The 18,940-nt window shown below is 35.8% G+C and overlaps 1 protein-coding gene across 9 annotated transcripts in view; it reads right to left on the bottom strand.

Moving 5' to 3' along the window:
• Positions 1–18,940, bottom strand: part of LOC110452544 (pollen-specific leucine-rich repeat extensin-like protein 1) — a 72,490-nt gene that overhangs the window by 23,492 nt on the left and 30,058 nt on the right. For 6 of the 9 annotated variants that reach the window (XR_002463203.1, XM_021501154.1, XM_021501179.1 and 3 more), the window contains 5 exons: positions 13,366–13,440; positions 11,824–11,874; positions 9,694–9,753; positions 6,803–6,853; positions 102–254 (listed from right to left, as the gene is read on the bottom strand). Coding sequence is in view for 8 of the 9 variants with exons in the window: in XM_021501154.1 (XP_021356829.1) it covers positions 102–254; positions 6,803–6,853; positions 9,694–9,753; positions 11,824–11,874; positions 13,366–13,440 (390 nt within the window). In the remaining variant the exon portion in view is untranslated. Of the gene's footprint in view, positions 1–101; positions 255–4,692; positions 4,702–6,802; positions 6,854–9,693; positions 9,754–11,823; positions 11,875–13,365; positions 13,441–18,940 lie in introns of all 9 variants that reach the window. The other 3 variants (XM_021501206.1, XM_021501215.1, XM_021501171.1) reach the window with 3 other exon arrangements.

The following is an 18,940-nucleotide window of genomic DNA, read 5'->3' as shown; positions in this document are numbered from 1 at the left end:
ATCCATGGTCAATTTTCAAACAAAATTTCTATCGGAACCATAGGTTGTCTAGGTGATACTACACCGTAATAACAAGTTTTCTGAGCTGGGTACCGACTTACCTTACTCTGTGGTGGTGGTGGTGGGGGAGGGGGTGTTGGAGATGGGTTTTTGGGAGGTGGGGGGATTGGTCTGGAGGGGGGTGGTGGAGGGGGCTCAGGACCATCCATTTCTTGGTAAACTTCGTCTGGCTCCATGTGCACATCATCAGATATCTAGCGTGAAAATCAACACAGTTATAGGGTCAATATTTCAAACCCTTAGCCTGTTTCTGCAGGAAAAAGTCAGTTTAGTATAGTTTAGGAAAAAACATTTCCTTTAGTAAGTCCATTTTTTGTTTGCTGAAATATTTCACTGATGTTGAGATTTCAATTTTGGACAAAACACGAATACTATTTATCACATAACTGACACATTTTACTATGTCATACGGCCATGTCATAAATATGGTATTACACACACATGTAAAAGAGCCTAAAGGTGCTGCGTTTGGTCAAAACTGCGGGAACATATTCCTACGCCACTTCAGGTACTTCTTCTATTTATTATACCCTATGATACATTTAGTTTTATGATATAATATGGGGACGAATGTAACACTGTGGGCTTACCAGGGCAATGTGTGTAGGGATGTCCATGCATAGATAAAAGTATAATGCAGGTTTGGTTATGACAGCACATATACTTTGTGAGAAATTGAACTCAACCCCCAGCTAAACAGAAAACTTTAACATGGTCCAATTAATTAACAAAGTCCAATTAACAGTAAATTTTAGTTCAAATTCCGAATCTGAAATGTGCGTTTGGATGGTTATATAAAGATACAAGTATATTCCAGGTTCAATTATGATAAAAACCACATTTTGTAGTACAGCCAGAAGATAGTTCTGATTCAAAGGCAATTTCAGAGGTTGCTGAGTAACCACCGCGTGACAGAATAACAATGAGATTCTGTCAGGAAAGGGATAATTCAACAGATGAGGATGACAATCCTTTAATGGAGTTATCCAAACATTTAAGAGATAGAAAATCTAGATTAGAGTCGCAGAAACCGGGTTGTTCAAGTAATGATATGGAGCAAGATCCTCACCTAAATGACATGAGAAGTGAAGATAGTTCAGATTATGTCAGTTGATGAGGAAATTTTCAGTTATTATTTTTCATGTCTAATATTTTAAACAAGTTAATCGAGTCAAAAGAAAGGACTCTCCTGTACCGAAAGCGCTATGGCACGTGTGATTCAATCTCCTGCTCAATAACGGAATATCAAAAGTGGAAAACAAGTGTTAGTAGATTAAATGATAAGGAGGCACGGTAGTCTAGTGGTAGGATGCTGGGCTCGTGACCGAAGGGTTGAGGGTTTGAGTCATGGCACGGCACTGTGTTGTATCTTAGAGCAAGATACCTTACTCTGCTTGTTCCAGTCTGTAAATGAGTATGTGGTTGGGGAGTGCTAGAATTGTAGAATGCTAGCTGTGAGTGCCAAAATGGCAGCACCGGCTGTATGCTCCCCAGGGAGTTGAGAAAGATATTGCCTGGTTGCAAAGGCCCTATAACCATGGATAATTATTTGTGAACCGCTTTGAGACGCCCTACAAACTAGATTGTGATAAAGCAGTATAGAAGAACCTTGAATCATTATTAACAATATTACTAAAAAAAAGTAATAATTTCTATTCAAATAAAAACTCGAGTGAAAATTGAAATTCTAAAATTTAGAAACAAATGTATAATTTTGTATAATTTATGAAAAACTGAATGCATCAATGTTAATTCATGTGAGAATGAAAATGGTCAGGTAAGCTAATCACTTTGCTGAGTTACGAAATGGTGTCGGCTAAAGCTGAGGATGGGAGAACATCTTTAGCGATTCGTTTCCTCTACACCAACCATTCAGATCAACGACAATATACGTCACTGATCAACAAGACAAAGAGTCAATTAAATGTTGAAACCATTGAATGAGAGACAGAGACTACTTTCAAAATTAATTAATTAATCGGGAATAGGTTTAATGAGAGAGCACATACACATTAACGTGTGCCAGACTACAGAACACACCGTCGGGAATAGGTTTAATGAGCGAGCACATACCCATTAACGTGTGCCAGACTAGAGTACACACCGCCAGGAATAGGTTTAATGAGCGAGCACATACACATTAACGTGTGCCAGATTAGAGTACACACCATCAGGAATAGGTTTAATGAGAGAGCACATACACATTAACGTGTGCCAGACTACAGAACACACCATCGGGTATAGGTTTAATGAGAGAGCACATACACATTAACGTGTGCCAGACTAGAGTACACACCGTCGGAAATTGGTTTAATGAGAGAGCACATACATATTAACGTGTGCCAGACTAGAGTACCCACCGTCAGGAATAGGTTTAATGCGCGAGCACATACACATTAACGTGTGGCAGACTAGAGTACACACCGTCGGGAATTGGTTTAATGAGAGAGCACATACAAATTAAAGTGTGCCAGACTAGTGTACACACCGTCGGAAATAGGTTTAAGGAGAGAGCACATACACATTAACGTGTTCCAGACTAGAGTACACACCGTCGGAAACAGGTTTAATGAGAGAGCACATACATATTAACGTGTGCCAGACTAGAGTACCCACCGTCGGGAATAGGTTTAATGAGCGGGCACATACCAATTAACGAGAGCCAGACTAGAGTACACACCGTCGGTAATTGGTTTAATGAGAGAGCACATACATATTAATGTGCGCCAGACTAGAGTACACACCGTCGTGAATTGGTTTAATGAGAGAGCACATACATATTAACGTGTGCCAGACTAGAGTCAACACCGTCAGGAATAGGTTTAATGAGCGAGCACATAAACATTAACGTGTGCCAGACTAGAGTCCACACCGTCGGGAATAGGTTAAATGAGAGAGCACATACACATTGACGTGTGCCAGACTAGAGTACACCCCGTCGGAAATAGGTTTAATGAGGGAGCACATACACATTAACGTGTGGCAGACTAGAGTACACACCGTCGGGAGTAGGTTTAATGAGCGAGCACATACACCTTAACGTGTGCCAGACTAGAGTACACACTGTCGGGAATAGGTTTAATGAGAGAGCTCATACATATTAATGTGTGCCAGACTAGAGTACACACTGTCGGGAATAGGTTTAATGAGAGAGCTCATACATATTAATGTGTGCCAGACTAGAGTACACACCGTCGGGAATAGGTTTAATGAGCGAGCACATACACATTAATGTGTGCCAGACTAGAGTACACACCATCCGGAATAGGTTTAATGAGAGAGCACATACATATTAATGTGTGCCAGACTAGAGTACACACCGTCGGGAATTGGTTTAATGAGAGAGCACATACATATTAACGTGTGCCAGACTAGAGTACACACCGTCAGGAATAGGTTTAATGAGAGAGCACATACACGTTAACGTGTTCCAGACTAGAGTACACACCGTCAGGAATAGGTTTAATGAGAGAGCACATACACATTAATGTGTGCCAGACTAGAGTACACACCATCCGGAATAGGTTTAATGAGAGAGCACATACATATTAACGTGTGCCAGACTAGAGTACACACCGTCAGGAATAAGTTTAATGAGAGGGCACATACACATTAACGTGTGCCAGACTAGAGTACACACCGTCAGGAATAAGTTTAATGAGAGGGCACATACACATTAACGTGTGCCAGACTAGAGTACACACCGTCGGGAATAGGTTTAATGAGAGAGCACGACCGAAATAAGTTACAAATAAGTAAAGAGATAAATGTGTCATGTGAAAATAATGTAACATTGATAACAAAAATATAGTACTCTTGCGATTTTCGTTTGAATTGTTCATGCATTTCGTGGATATTATTATTTTAAATAAAACAGTACGTTAGATGTGTATCCTATGAAAACTGTTTGCTACTATATATAGCTATAATTGTTGTATAACATTATTGACGCTACGTAGGTGACATGCTAATTATTAATTATTGGTGATAATTAGAATTGTTTTCTGTTTGTCATAATAAGTAATGATTGTACATGTATATTGTATATATCATATCTAAGGAATTCTGATATTGTTATGATGATAGCTGTGTATCATATTTACTTGTAGAAATGATCATAACTAATTATGAGATGAGACATAGTACGTTTTAGGTAAACCCTTTCACCACTGTTGACCCTAATAGACTCATCCCAATCAATGTATGGTATAGTCTACTAAAGTTACATAGGGTGAAAGGGTTAATATTATATTAGGAAACAATCTAAATGTTTACTTTGTGTTTTAGTACCATGTTGTTCTCACTATCATGATGTGTCTATATATGACTGAAGGAAAAGTAGGTCATAGAAACTTAGAAGGCAGGAATTGATCAAAAAAAAAATATTGGTAGAATGGTTATTGTAACTTAAGGAACTTTGATTACACAATCAAATTTCTTAAAAAAGGGAACAAATGTGACAAAGTGAGGTCTACCAAACTTAAACAAAACATGTTGATATGATATGGGCATCAAGGGCAGAGTAAGACAGAGTGAGGGAGGAAAGTATGACCAGAAGAAGGAACACGTCTTAGACGCCAGGGAGTGTCCATGTCTTAGAAGCTAGAGAGGTATGCGATTGATACAACTTACATCATTTACCTGGAAGATTTGAGACACAACGCAGAAGTTATGAGTTTATATTACTGTACTAGATGAGATATTGTTACATTTGTACATGTACTTGTAATGAGACTGTTGATTTAAATCTATGAGTAAACAATGACTTTTACCAACTATTATGTGCATTTACAGCTACTGTGTCACAACAGATGCTTGACCAACTGACCTATCTGATCACTTTATGCCAACCCTATAGACATCTGTGACTTAATACTGACCCGTTAAACAAATCTATGTATAATGCCTCTTTGAAATTGACAAATCCTAAGTATGAAAAGCGCTCACAGCTAGCATTCAACAATTCTAGCAGTACCCAACCACGTACTCATTTACAGCTGAGTAGACTGGAACAAGCGGAGTAAAGTATCTTGCTCAAAGATACAACACAGTGCTGTGCCGTGGCTCGAACCCGCAACCCACCGGTCACGAGCCCGGCGTCCTACCACTAGACTACCGTGCCTCCTTTGCATCACATATAAAAGTATAAAACTCTTTAAAGCTCAAAGATTTTCTCGTCTGTTTACTATTATAATTGACACAAAGATACAACGGTTTTCACTTCTCCTTTTATCCCTTAGGAAATATAAAAAAATATCTCCGTTTTAACATGCAGACTAGCACACACTAGGAAAGTTTTGGCCCAATGAAAGCTTCTCCTCACTAGCTAAAAACTATATTTGTCTGGCATTAATTTCATCCTTAATAGCTAAAATACTATTTACATTAAACTGCATATTTTGATCCAGCCTAAATTCAGCCTTATGACGGAGGAAAAAATAGATAGATGTTAAACTGCAGAACTTACCTATACAGAGTAACTATCAACAACAGACACACTACAAGGATTAAAAATTCCCATTTCTAAAGTATTTACAGATCACCATAAAATCTGGCTATACTTAAAAGCATCAAAGAAACCTAACACTTCAATTATAAGCTTTTTCAATAATATATTTTTTTAAAAATATTAATTTAATCTTTAATACAGCTGTAGTTCTTAAATGAATATTTCATATTATACAAGATAAGAAAACAAAAATCTATCAAATAACCTTTTTCATCAAAAAGAAAATGAACAAGATGTAGTTTAATAAAAAGAAAATTGGTCAACTTGATTTCTGATAATACAGAGGATTAAGATCAAAAAGTTTTAATAAAACAATCTATGTCATAATTAAAGAAGCTCTAAGTTGTTATACATGGTATATGTTAGTCTAACAAAAAACAATTGTTTCATAGTTAATGATTTTCAAAATCAATGAAATTATTTTTATACAGTGTCACATGTTAATTCATACATAAAATAAATACATTTCACAAATCCAGGTAAAGCCATATTAACACCCAGCCATTGCTGACTTATGAGACACTTAAAAGCAATTTAACGTCAGTTATGAACACTTTGTTAAGAGAAAAAAATGTCTGCACTACCAGATACCTTTTATCGTAGCTTTTATACTCCTGACTACATAAAACTAATATTCTATTATGGCCCTTTCCCGAGGGAACCGTTCTCTTATAGTGTTGTCTGGGGAGGTATAGTGCCCGAGCCGTCAGGCTCGGGCACTATACCTCCCCAGACAACACTATAAGAGAACTGTTCCCGAGGGAAAGGGTCATAATAGATTTAGTACATCACATGACTGTACTAACTGTGACTGCAAATTGTGTCGCCTGCTTCGTTTTCATACATTGCTGAGCCTCTGCAAAGCAATCGGCATTCCCGGTCCCGAATCTCGAAGCCATTTTGGCAGACGACAACAATGAACTGAAAGTAGAATATGTACAGCGCCCCCTAGGAGAAGGGGCGCAACTCTTGGCGTCACGCTACTTTTCCCGCAGTCTCAGCGGTCCAAAAAAAAGGCATAGTGCCCGTCTCCAGGTATAGTTCCCGTCGTCAAGGGGGGATGCTAACTATACCAAATAGAGCAAGGGTAGTTATCCAATAGCTATCCTAGTAATTATCATGTGATGTACTAAATACATCATAATACTGACGTTTTAATTACCAGGTATTTATTTCTAATCAAATGATTTAAGAACTTATCTATAAAGATAAACTAATTATCCGGACATTTACCTCATAGGTTTCCTGTTCCTCAACAGCTTGGATTTCAAATTCATCATAGGTCTATACAGGAATAGATATATACAAAACAGATATACAGTATACAGGAATAGATATATACATCACAGATACACTATTACAAAGTTACCAACTTACTGTATATAAAATATCGTATGCATTGATTAACATATAATATTGATACATCTCGAGATTATTAACATGATTCTAGAATTGTTTGTCTATAAAGTACAGTATGTATTGATAAATATACAGTGTTTATATATATAGATTTATATATATTGACAGAAAACCGATATTGGTTCAGCACAACTGTCACAAACCTCTAACAAAAGGAAAATAATGAGCATGCACAACGCTGTGTATATATAAGTGAACAGATTTTATGCCGATTTTCCAAAAAATTGTGTTATAACAATTTTATGTGATACCTTCAGTAGTACATGTATCATCCTGGACATCCAGGGGTACACTCACTTTAGATCTCTACACCCCTGGATATCCAGGGGTTACACTCACTTTAGATCTCTACACCCCTGGATATCCAGGGGTTACACTCACTTTAGATCTCTACACCCCTGGATATCCAGGGGTTACACTCACTTTAGATCTCTACACCCCTGGATATCCAGGGGTTACACTCACTTTAGATCTCTACACCCCTGGATATCCAGGGGTTACACTCACTTTAGATCTCTACACCCCTGGATATCCAGGGGTTACACTCACTTTAGATCTCTACACCCCTGGATATCCAGGGGTTACACTCACTTTAGATCTCTACACCCCTGGATATCCAGGGGTTACACTCACTTTAGATCTCTACACCCCTGGAATCATCCTCGATATCCAGGGGTTACACTCACTTTAGATCTCTACACCCCTGGAATGTGGTCTCGGGTAAAAAAAACCTTATCGATCGCTAGGCTGATACCTGTCCTTTGAAGATTACAAAGGAGAGACCCCCGACTTCAAAGCATGTCAATTTTTAGATTCTTTTGATGTACATCAAGGGATCAAACTAGTCTTCTTGTCTCATCAACAAGGTGGCACCTTCAATTTTGCTATGACATACCAGGGCAGCAGGGAGCGAAAGTGAGCGTAACCCCTGGATATCGAGGATGTACATGTATTTACTGTAAGTTACTGATAATTACTTAAGGGTAATATAAGCTATAAACACCTACCTGTGAAGTGTACTGTACTTATGATGGGTACCTGTAGTTAACACATTTAGCGAGTACATATGTACTATGATAATTTACCAGTAGTGAGTACCCGGTCTATGATAATTTACCAGTAGTGAGTACTCGGTCTATGATAATTTACCGGTAGTGAGTACCCGGTCTATGATAATTTACCGGTAGTGAGTACCCGGTCTATGATAATTTACAGGTGGCGAGTACCCTGGCTATGATAATTTACTGGTAGTGAGTACCCCATCTATGATAATTTACTGGTAGTGAGTACCCCGTCTATGATAATTTACCGGTAGTGAGTACCCGGTCTATGATAATTTACCAGTAGTGAGTACCCGGTCTATGATAATTACCAGTAGTGAGTGCCCTGTCTATAATAATTTACCGGTAGTGAGTACCCTGTCTATGATAATTTACAGGTAGTGAGTACCCGGTCTATGATAATTTACCTGTACTGAGTACCCTGTCTATGATAATTTAGTGAGTACCCTATGATAATTAAGTGAGTACCCTATGATAATTTAGTGAGTACCCTATGATAATTAAGTGAGTACCCTATGATAATTAAGTGAGTACCCTATGATAATTTAGTGAGTACCCTATGATAATTAAGTGAGTACCCTATGATAATTTAGTGAGTACCCTATGATAATTAAGTGAGTACCCTATGATAATTAAGTGAGTACCCTATGATAATTTAGTGAGTACCCTATGATAATTAAGTGAGTACCCTATGATAATTAAGTGAGTACCCTATGATAATTTAGTGAGTACCCTATGATAATTAAGTGAGTACCCTATGATAATTTAGTGAGTACCCTATGATAATTTAGTGAGTACCCTATGATAATTAAGTGAGGAGTACCCTATGATAATTAAGTGAGTACCCTATGATAATTTAGTGAGTACCCTATGATAATTAAGTGAGTACCCTATGATAATTAAGTGAGGAGTACCCTATGATAATTAAGTGAGTACCCTATGATAATTTAGTGAGTACCCTATGATAATTAAGTGAGTACCCTATGATAATTTAGTGAGTACCCTATGATAATTTAGTGAGTACCCTATGATAATTAAGTGAGGAGTACCCTATGATAATTAAGTGAGTACCCTATGATAATTTAGTGAGTACCCTATGATAATTAAGTGAGTACCCTATGATAATTAAGTGAGGAGTACCCTATGATAATTAAGTGAGTACCCTATGATAATTTAGTGAGTACCCTATGATAATTGAGTACCCTATGATAATTTAATGAGTACCCTATGATAATTAAGTGAGTACCCTATGATAATTTAGTGAGTACCCTATGATAATTTAGTGAGTACCCTATGAGTACCCTATGATAATTTAGGGAGTACCCTATGATAATTTAGTGAGTACCCTATGATAATTTAGTGAGTACCCTATGAGTACCCTATGATAATTTAGGGAGTACCCTATGATAATTTAGTGAGTACCCTATGATAATTTAGTGAGTACCCTATGAGTACCCTATGATAATTTAGGGAGTACCCTATGATAATTTAGTGAGTACCCTATGATAATTTAGTGAGTACCCTATGAGTACCCTATGATAATTTAGTGAGTACCCTATGATAATTTAGTGAGTACCCTATGATAATTTAGTGAGTACCCTATGATAATTTGGTGAGTACCCTATAACCATTTTCTCTATCTACCTCCTGTGATTCTTCCTCCTCTACTTCAGCTCCAACATCAAATTCTGTATACTCCTCTTGCTGTGAAAATAAACACAAAGAAAATTACGGATTAGATTTTTCATTAGGAACAACAGACAATCTGCAAATTATTCAAATACGTTATATTATTACAGAAAATAATAACTGCCGGCACAGGATCATTTAGATGACGATTTTATTCTTATTACTTAAGAAATATTTTATTATAGATATTTATTTTGTGTATTTAACGTTTTGGTATGTCCCTTAATTTTCCTGTAGGGTTGAGAACACAAATTAAATTACTTCATTTACCCTCTGCCATAGTATTTATGTTTTGCATTTAATTCATCAGAAATTGTTAGTATCAAATATAATATTCTGTCTTTATTTAAAACAGTTGTTATCCACAGTTTTGCATTTAAAAAAAATTGCAAATTATATTTGGGAAAAAGAGATTTTTTAAAGTATTTGCTTTACCAGTAGTTACAAATTATATAAAGGTGAATATTCCAGACTTGAAAAATGAAAACATATATCAGGATACATGAATATCTGACTTACTTACGGTAAGTTCTATAAATAGAAGACAAAGACGGTGATGACAAAGGTAGAACAACCCTTACTTATTTACAATATGTTAATTATGCTGTATGACTGAAAAGAAAATCATATTTTTATAATGAATTTTCAATACGATATCATATCTTTAAGAAGAATTCTGAAATATTGATGAAAACAGAATTTAGGTTTTAGTCCTTATGATGATCATAATTTACATTTAAAATTAACTCCATTTTTGATTATTGATCTTGAATAGTTTTTCTCATATTTACTGATCTATCCATGGACAACTATATCTTTGAAAGTCAGACAATATGAGTCATTCAAGTTTATGTTCCACATCAAAACACACCAACAGATAGATTTCTACAAAGGGGTGGGGATTAGGGTTATCTAAGTAAACGTGCCTATAACAACCAACTACAGGCAAACAGAGAGATCTCTACAAAGGGGTGGGGATTAGGGTTATCTAAGTAAACGAGCCTAAAACAACCAACTACAGTAACATGAAACCAAACTATCCCGAACAGAACAAATTTATAGCCCGTTCTGAATAGATGAATCTATACTCTCATGTATATATACAGAACATAACCAACAAAGCATCACAAATGGGAAATAAAACACCAGTTCAGATTTCAATTTAAAATATAGGTCACTGTGACCTAGTTATGGGGCAAAACACACCTTCAAGCATAGCTAAACAGCAAATGACTTTGGTGCACCTGAATAAAAACAAGAATTTCATGGCCAGGAAAACTATGTTATGAATCTAGTTCAACAGTGTGACAAAAGTTCACTCCTAGATTTTGAATTTTGGACATAAATTTGGATGTGACAGCACATGAATCCTCATGCAAAGGGAAATATTGTCGAGAAACTATGATTACAGAAGAACAGAGATAGGTATGTAATGAAGCACACACACATACATAGTTAACATACATACTAAATACTCCTCCAATTACAAACACATACTTCTAGGTTTAACCACATAACAGGTGTGGCATGTTGAATTTTATAAACGTAATCCTAGGGTATATGACTGTATCAAACCTTAGCACATTGGTGTGTTCATAAATGTAATAAAACAGCATTGAAAAAGAACATTTTTACGAAATATTTGTAAAGAAATATTATTGAATTCATAGACTTTTCCAAACTCAAATCCTTTTCAAAGACAAGAACGTCAGAAGGTAGATACTATTCATTTCGTACATATTAATTGAGATCAGATCCAAAGGCCATTGCGTAAAATTGTTACAGTTAAGGTTTATTAGGTGTAAGGCATTAAAGCCCTGTCCCTCGTCAATGCATTACAGCAAAGCAGCGTTATTTTATAGCTTATCAAAATTCCTACATTCAAAAACATGTGGGGTGCATTGAGGTGGTCAAACAAAATAATTAGTCGACGAGTGTACTGTCAGTATTGTAAGATGTTCAACAGCATTTGAGTGGGAAAATAGCCGATAGCTCCCCATACACAAAGACTTGAGAGCTGTTTACCATCAGCAGCAAAGTTAAAAGAACAGAAAGAATAGAATTTGAGATAGAAAAAGCATGAACCTCGTTTGAATCCTCCTGCATTTCAAATTGATCATATTCGTCTTGTTCAAACTGAAATAGTGGTCACATATTTCATCACAGTTGTCTTGTTTAAACAGAAGCAGTGGTACAAATACACACCGATACCTTGTAGAAAACAATCATAGGTAGACACATAGGTTTTCTATTACATTAAAATGCTAAACAAAACATTATAACTACCATGACAATCTAACATACTCATCGATAAGCTTACAGTTAATATAATGTACTACCACTTCTTTTGTTCATTAAATGAATACAGTAAAAACCTTGTGATGACCTTGTACATTATGATCTTGTGTATGACCTAGCTACTTACCCTTTGTATCTGAACTGTATCTTGTTTATGACTTCATGACCTTATGTACGACCTACTGACCTTAAGAATATGATCTGTATTTGGAGTATGACTTCATGACCTCATGACCTTGAGAATATGATTTGTATCAATTTTGTATATAAACTTTTAACTTTGTGTACCACCTTCTGACCCTACACAAGATCTAGTGATATTTTTATGACCTACTAACCTTTTGTATATGAACTGCACCCTGTGAACCATCTTCTGACCCTGCACAAGATCTAGTGATATCTTTATGACCTACTAACCTTTTGTATATGAACTGTACCCTGTGTACCACCTTCTGACCCTACACATGATCTAGTGATATTTTTATGACCTACTAACCTTTTGTATATGAACTGCACCCTGTGAACCATCTTCTGACCCTGCACAAGATCTAGTGATATTTTTATGACCTACTAACCTTTTGTATATGAACTGTACCCTGTGTACCACCCTCTGACCCTACACAAGATCTAGTGATATTTTTATGACCTACTACCCTTTTGTATATGAACTGTACCCTGTGTACCACCTTCTGACCCTACACATGATCTAGTGATATTTTTATGACCTACTAACCTTTTGTATATGAACTGCACCCTGTGAACCATCTTCTGACCCTGCACAAGATCTAGTGATATTTTAATGACCTACTAAACTTTTGTATATGAACTGCACCCTGTGAACCATCTTCTGACCCTACACAAGATCTAGTGATATTTTTATGACCTACTAACCTTTTGTATATGAACTGTACCCTGTGTACCACCTCATGACCTTGTGGATGTCCTAATGACCTTGTGGATGTCCTAATGACCTTGTGGATGTCCTAATGACTATTTGCACAAGTCCTCTTGTGTTTGATCTTGTAAAATAGTATGCAACCTGTAACCTTACATTTGACCTGGTCACTTAATGACCTTAAATATGACCTTGTGTATGACCCAGTGACCATTTGTATGAATATTATTTTTTGTTTGACCTAATAATAAAGTGAGTGACCATGGTACCTTACATTTGATCTGGTCAGTTAGTGACCTTGAATATGACCTTGTGTATATAATTTAGCGACCATTTGTATGACTAATTATTTTTTATTTGATAATATAGTTAGTGACCTAGTAACCTTACATGTGATCTTGAGTATCACCTTGTGTATGACCTATTGACCTTACCTCAGGATCACAGTCCTGGTACACTTCGCCAACATCAGCCTCGTTGTAGATGTCTCCATCGTCTGACGTCAGAGACTGTAAACAAATGTCATATAATGGTAAAGTGACTGTAAACAAATGTCATATAACGGTAAAGTGACTGTAAACAAATGTCATATAATGGTAAAGTTTGTTTATATACATCACGACTCACACAAACATCCATGTTATTTAACAGGGAAGAAATCTCTGCTTATATAACAGAAAAAACATCTATTTCAGGATCTTTGCTAGTCAGTGAAACAGGAATTAAAACCAGCAGACCGTAAACGTATCACCTAAACAGTTCATAACGTAAAATTGTGAAAAACACACAGAAAGTATCCATGAATGTGCTAGGATCACGGTGTTGCTTGCATTTTATTACTTTTGTGAGGATTTTTATTTTTGTATTATCCAGTTCGAGAATGGAGAAACAGTTATTTACTATCATTGAATTAAGATTTTATTATTAAAAACATATTAACTATCACAGTTTCCTAGATTTAGGATAGCAAAATATTATTGGCAAATACAGACATTGATTAAAGGATTGGTTACTTAAAAGCTAATACACTATAAAAAGTATTTAAACATCAGCTGAACTTTATATAACAGATGACTATCTGGGATATCATAACCTTTATATAACTGATGATGGTCTGGGATATCATGAACTTTATATAACAGATGACTATCTGGGATATCATAACCGTTATATAACTGATGATGGTCTGGGATCTCATGAACTTTATATAACAGATGACTATCTGGGATATCATAACCGTTATATAACTGATGATGGTCTGGGATCTCATGAACTTTATATAACAGATGACTATCTGGGATATCATAACCGTTATATAACTGATGATGGTCTGGTTTACCATGACCTTTATATAACAGATGATGGTCTGGGATATCATGCACTTTATATAACAGATGATGGTCTGAGATACCATAACTATAACAGATGACTGTCTGAGATACCATGACTCTTATATAAATGATGATGGTCTGAAATACCATGACTTTTATATAACTGATGAGGGTCTGAGATACCATGACTTTTATATAACTGATGAGGGTCTGAGATACCATGACTTTTATATAATTGATGATGGTCTGAGATATCTTGCACTTGGAGCCAAACCCATTCTTGACAGCCTGAGGGGCGCTGTAATACTGTGTAACACGCATTGCGAAATTGTATAATCTTGATTATTGTGATGAGAAATTACTGATGTATACACAGTGTACATTATCGCATACAAGCCTTCCGTATTTTTGTCATTCCGTAATTTTGGTCTACAAATGATACCAAATCGCACAGTTGTGCGGAGATAAGCGCACAACGGGGCGAACGATTGCTAAATCGCACAGTTGTGCGCACCATGTGTGGACGATGTGCGGACGGTGTGTGAACGATGTATGCACGATGTTCGCACGCTATTTTTGGTGCGTTGTGCGGTCCCACAACTGTATAACAGATGACTGTCTGAGATACCATGACTTTTATATAAATGATGATGGTCTGAGATACCATGACTTTTATATAACTGATGATGGTCTGAGATACCATGACTTTTATATAACTGATGATGGTCTGGGATATCATGACCTTTATATATAACTGATGATGGTCTGGGATATCATAACCTTTATATAACTGATGATGGTCTGAGATACCATGACCTTTATATATAACAGATGATGGTCTGGGATATCATAACCTTTATATAACTGATGACTGTCTGAGATACCATGACCTTTATATAACTGATGATGGTCTGGGATACCATGACCTTTATATAACTGATGACTGTCTGGGATATAATGACCTTTATATATTACAGATGATGGTATGGGATCGATACCATGACCTTTATATAACTGATGACTGTCTGGTATATAATGACCTTTATATATAACAGATGATGGTCTGGGATACCACGACCTTTATAGAACTGATGACTGTCTGGGATATAATGACCTTTATATATTACAGATGATGGTCTGGGATCGATACCATGATCTTTATATAACTGATGACTGTCTGGGATATAATGACCTTTATATATTACAGATGATGGTCTGGGATCGATACCATGACCTTTATATAACTGATGACTGTCTGGGATATAATGACCTTTATATATAACAGATGATGGTCTGGGATACCATGACCTTTATATAACAGATGATGGTCTGAGATACCATGACCTTTATATAACTGATGATGGTTTGGGATATCATGACCTTTATATAACTGATGATAGTCTGAGATACCATGACCTTTATATAACAGATGATGGTCTGGGATATCATGACCTTTATATAACATATGATGATCTGGGATATCATGACCTTTATATAACTGATGATGGTCTGGGATACCATGACCTTTATATAACAGATGATGGTCAGAGATACCATGACCTTTATATAACTGATGATGGTCTGAGATATTATGACCTTTATATAACTGATGATGGTCAGAGATACCATGACCTTTATATAACTGATGATGGTCTGAGATACCATGACCTTTATATAACTGATGATGGTCTGAGATACCATGACCTTTATATAACTGATGATGGTTTGGGATACCATGACCTTTATATAACAGATGATGGTCTGAGATACCATGACCTTTATATAACTGATGACTGTCTGAGATACCATGACCTTTATATAACTGATGATGGTCTGGTTTACCATGACCTTTATATAACAGATGATGGTCTGATATACCATGACCTTTATATAACTGATGACTGTCTGAGATACCATGACCTTTATATAACAGATGATGGTCTGGGATATCATGCACTTTATATAACAGATGATGGTCTGGGATACCACGACCTTTATATAACTGATGATGGTCTGGGATACCATGACCTTTATATAACAGATGATGGTCTGAGATACCATAACCTTTATATAACTGATGATGGTTTGGGATACCATGACCTTTATATAACAGATGATGATCTGGGATATCATGCACTTTATATAACAGATGATGGTCTGGGATACCACGACCTTTATATAACTGATGACTGTCTGAGATACCATGACCTTTATATAACTGATATATGTCTGGGATACCACGACCTTTATATAACAGATGACTGTCTGGGATACCATGACCTTTATATAACTGATGATGGTCTGGGATACCATGACCTTTATATAACTGATGACTGTCTGAGATACCATGACCTTTATAAAACTGATGATGGTCTGGGATATCATGAACTTTATATAACAGATGACTGTCTGGGATATCTGTCACTTTATATAACAGATGACTGTCTGGGATACCATGACCTTTATATAACTGATATATGTCTGGGATACCACGACCTTTATATAACAGATGACTGTCTGGGATACCATGACCTTTATATAACTGATGATGGTCTGGGATACCATGACCTTTATATAACTGATGACTGTCTGAGATACCATGACCTTTATAAAACTGATGATGGTCTGGGATATCATGAACTTTATATAACAGATGACTGTCTGGGATATCTGTCACTTTATATAACAGATGACTGTCTGGGATACCATGACCTTTATATAACTGATATATGTCTGGGATACCACGACCTTTATATAACAGATGACTGTCTGGGATACCATGACCTTTATATAACTGATGATGGTCTGGGATACCATGACCTTTATATAACAGATGACTGTCTGGGATATCACGAACTTTATAAAACTGATGATGGTCTGGGATATCATGAACTTTATATAACAGATGATGGTCTTGGATACCATGAACTTTATATAACAGATGACTGTCTGGGATATCATGAACTTTATATAACAGATGATGGTCTGGGATACCATGAACTTTATATAATAGATGACTGTCTGGGATATCACGAACTTTATATAATTGATGATGGTCTGAGATATCTTGCACTTTATATAACAGATGACTGTCTCAGGGATATCATGAACTTTATATTACAGATGACTGTCTGGGATATCTTGAATAGCAATCTTTTACAATTTTGTATGATCCCTGCAATTAAGACACATCACAATAAGACTTCATTCATTATAAAATGAGATAAACACTTTTTTTTAGAATTGTTTCACATTTTTTAAAGACTTTTGAAGTTATACATATTCTTGACCATATACATATGTATTCAATGACAATGATGAGCTGTAATGTTTACATCATCAAATTACTTCACACTATTTTAAATATTGTTATACTTTTTCATTAATCAATTATAATCCCCATTCTTAATCAATCAACAAAATTTGTTCCACCATCAAGATATATTTTACACTTATCTACTAGTAGATTCTTTAAGTTAAATTTTACTGACATCATTTTGATGTTAAAATATAAAGGCCAAGTAGGAAACAGCTCCTTTTCATGTCAATTATAAAATAAGAAAAAAATGAGAAACAGTATTAAATGAAGTAAAAGTTTAAAATATAGTGTAGAAATGATCAGCTGACCAAACATTTAGGCCGTATCAATGTAATTTGAAATGTAATACATGTAAACGCATTGCATCAATGAAAACTCAAAACAGAATACAACCTTTTACCTTAAAACATCTCCCTTGGTCATACACAATAATATATATAAAAAACACCCGTATGTAGTAAAGAAATCATTTTACAGATTATTAATACTGCATGCTTTTTAGAAAATAAAGGACACAGAGTTTAGTGTACCATAGTATAGAATTGTATTTTTTTGTTTTGTCAATCTTACACACACACAAATCTCTTTATTTACCAGTTTAACAAACTCGTTTTTCCCTTTACATGCCACCAGATTATGACAAGTACCAACATGTGTAGATACACGTACCAACATGTGAAGATACACGTTACTCACATGTGTAGATACAAATACTCACATGTGAAGATACACATACCCACATGTGTAGAAACACATACCCACATGTGTAGATACACATACCCACATGTGTAGATACATGTACCAATGTGTGTAGGTACAGTCTGGGAGGGTGTTGCTGTAATGTTTAAATAGGGAACCTGATAGTGTAGGAGATTAGACATACCACATTTACATAGTTTAAATCAACTTTCTTGTGATGATTTATATATATGCAAATATGATTTCATAAATACACATGTTAACCAATCAATCTCTATTTTTCAGGTAAAAATGCAAACACATTAAATTAACTTTCTTGTAAAAGCGCTGATCGATTAGATTTTTTTATTTTTGTATACTAGTGGAAGTCATGAGTTTTAGGCGGAGTAAACTGACTTACGCCCCCTCACTACTGAGTTGTTCGGTTATCCAGCAGATAAATCATACTATTAAGACTGATTGATTGATTGTGTGAGTGGTTTAACGTCTGCTTCACTACCCAGTAGTTCAGTTATCCAGCAGATAAACTGTACTGTTACGATTGATTGATTGATTGGTTGATTGATTGATTGAGTGGTTTAACGTCCGCTTCACTACCCAGTAGTTCAGTTATCCAGCAGATAAACTGTACTGTTACGATTGATTGATTGGTTGATTGAT

Source organism: Mizuhopecten yessoensis, unplaced genomic scaffold, assembly GCF_002113885.1.
Source record: "Mizuhopecten yessoensis strain PY_sf001 unplaced genomic scaffold, ASM211388v2 scaffold757, whole genome shotgun sequence".
Classification (NCBI taxonomy): Eukaryota; Metazoa; Mollusca; class Bivalvia; order Pectinida; family Pectinidae; genus Mizuhopecten; species Mizuhopecten yessoensis.
The sequence above is the reverse complement of the archived record's forward strand: the minus strand, read 5'-3'. Positions and strand labels throughout refer to the sequence as shown.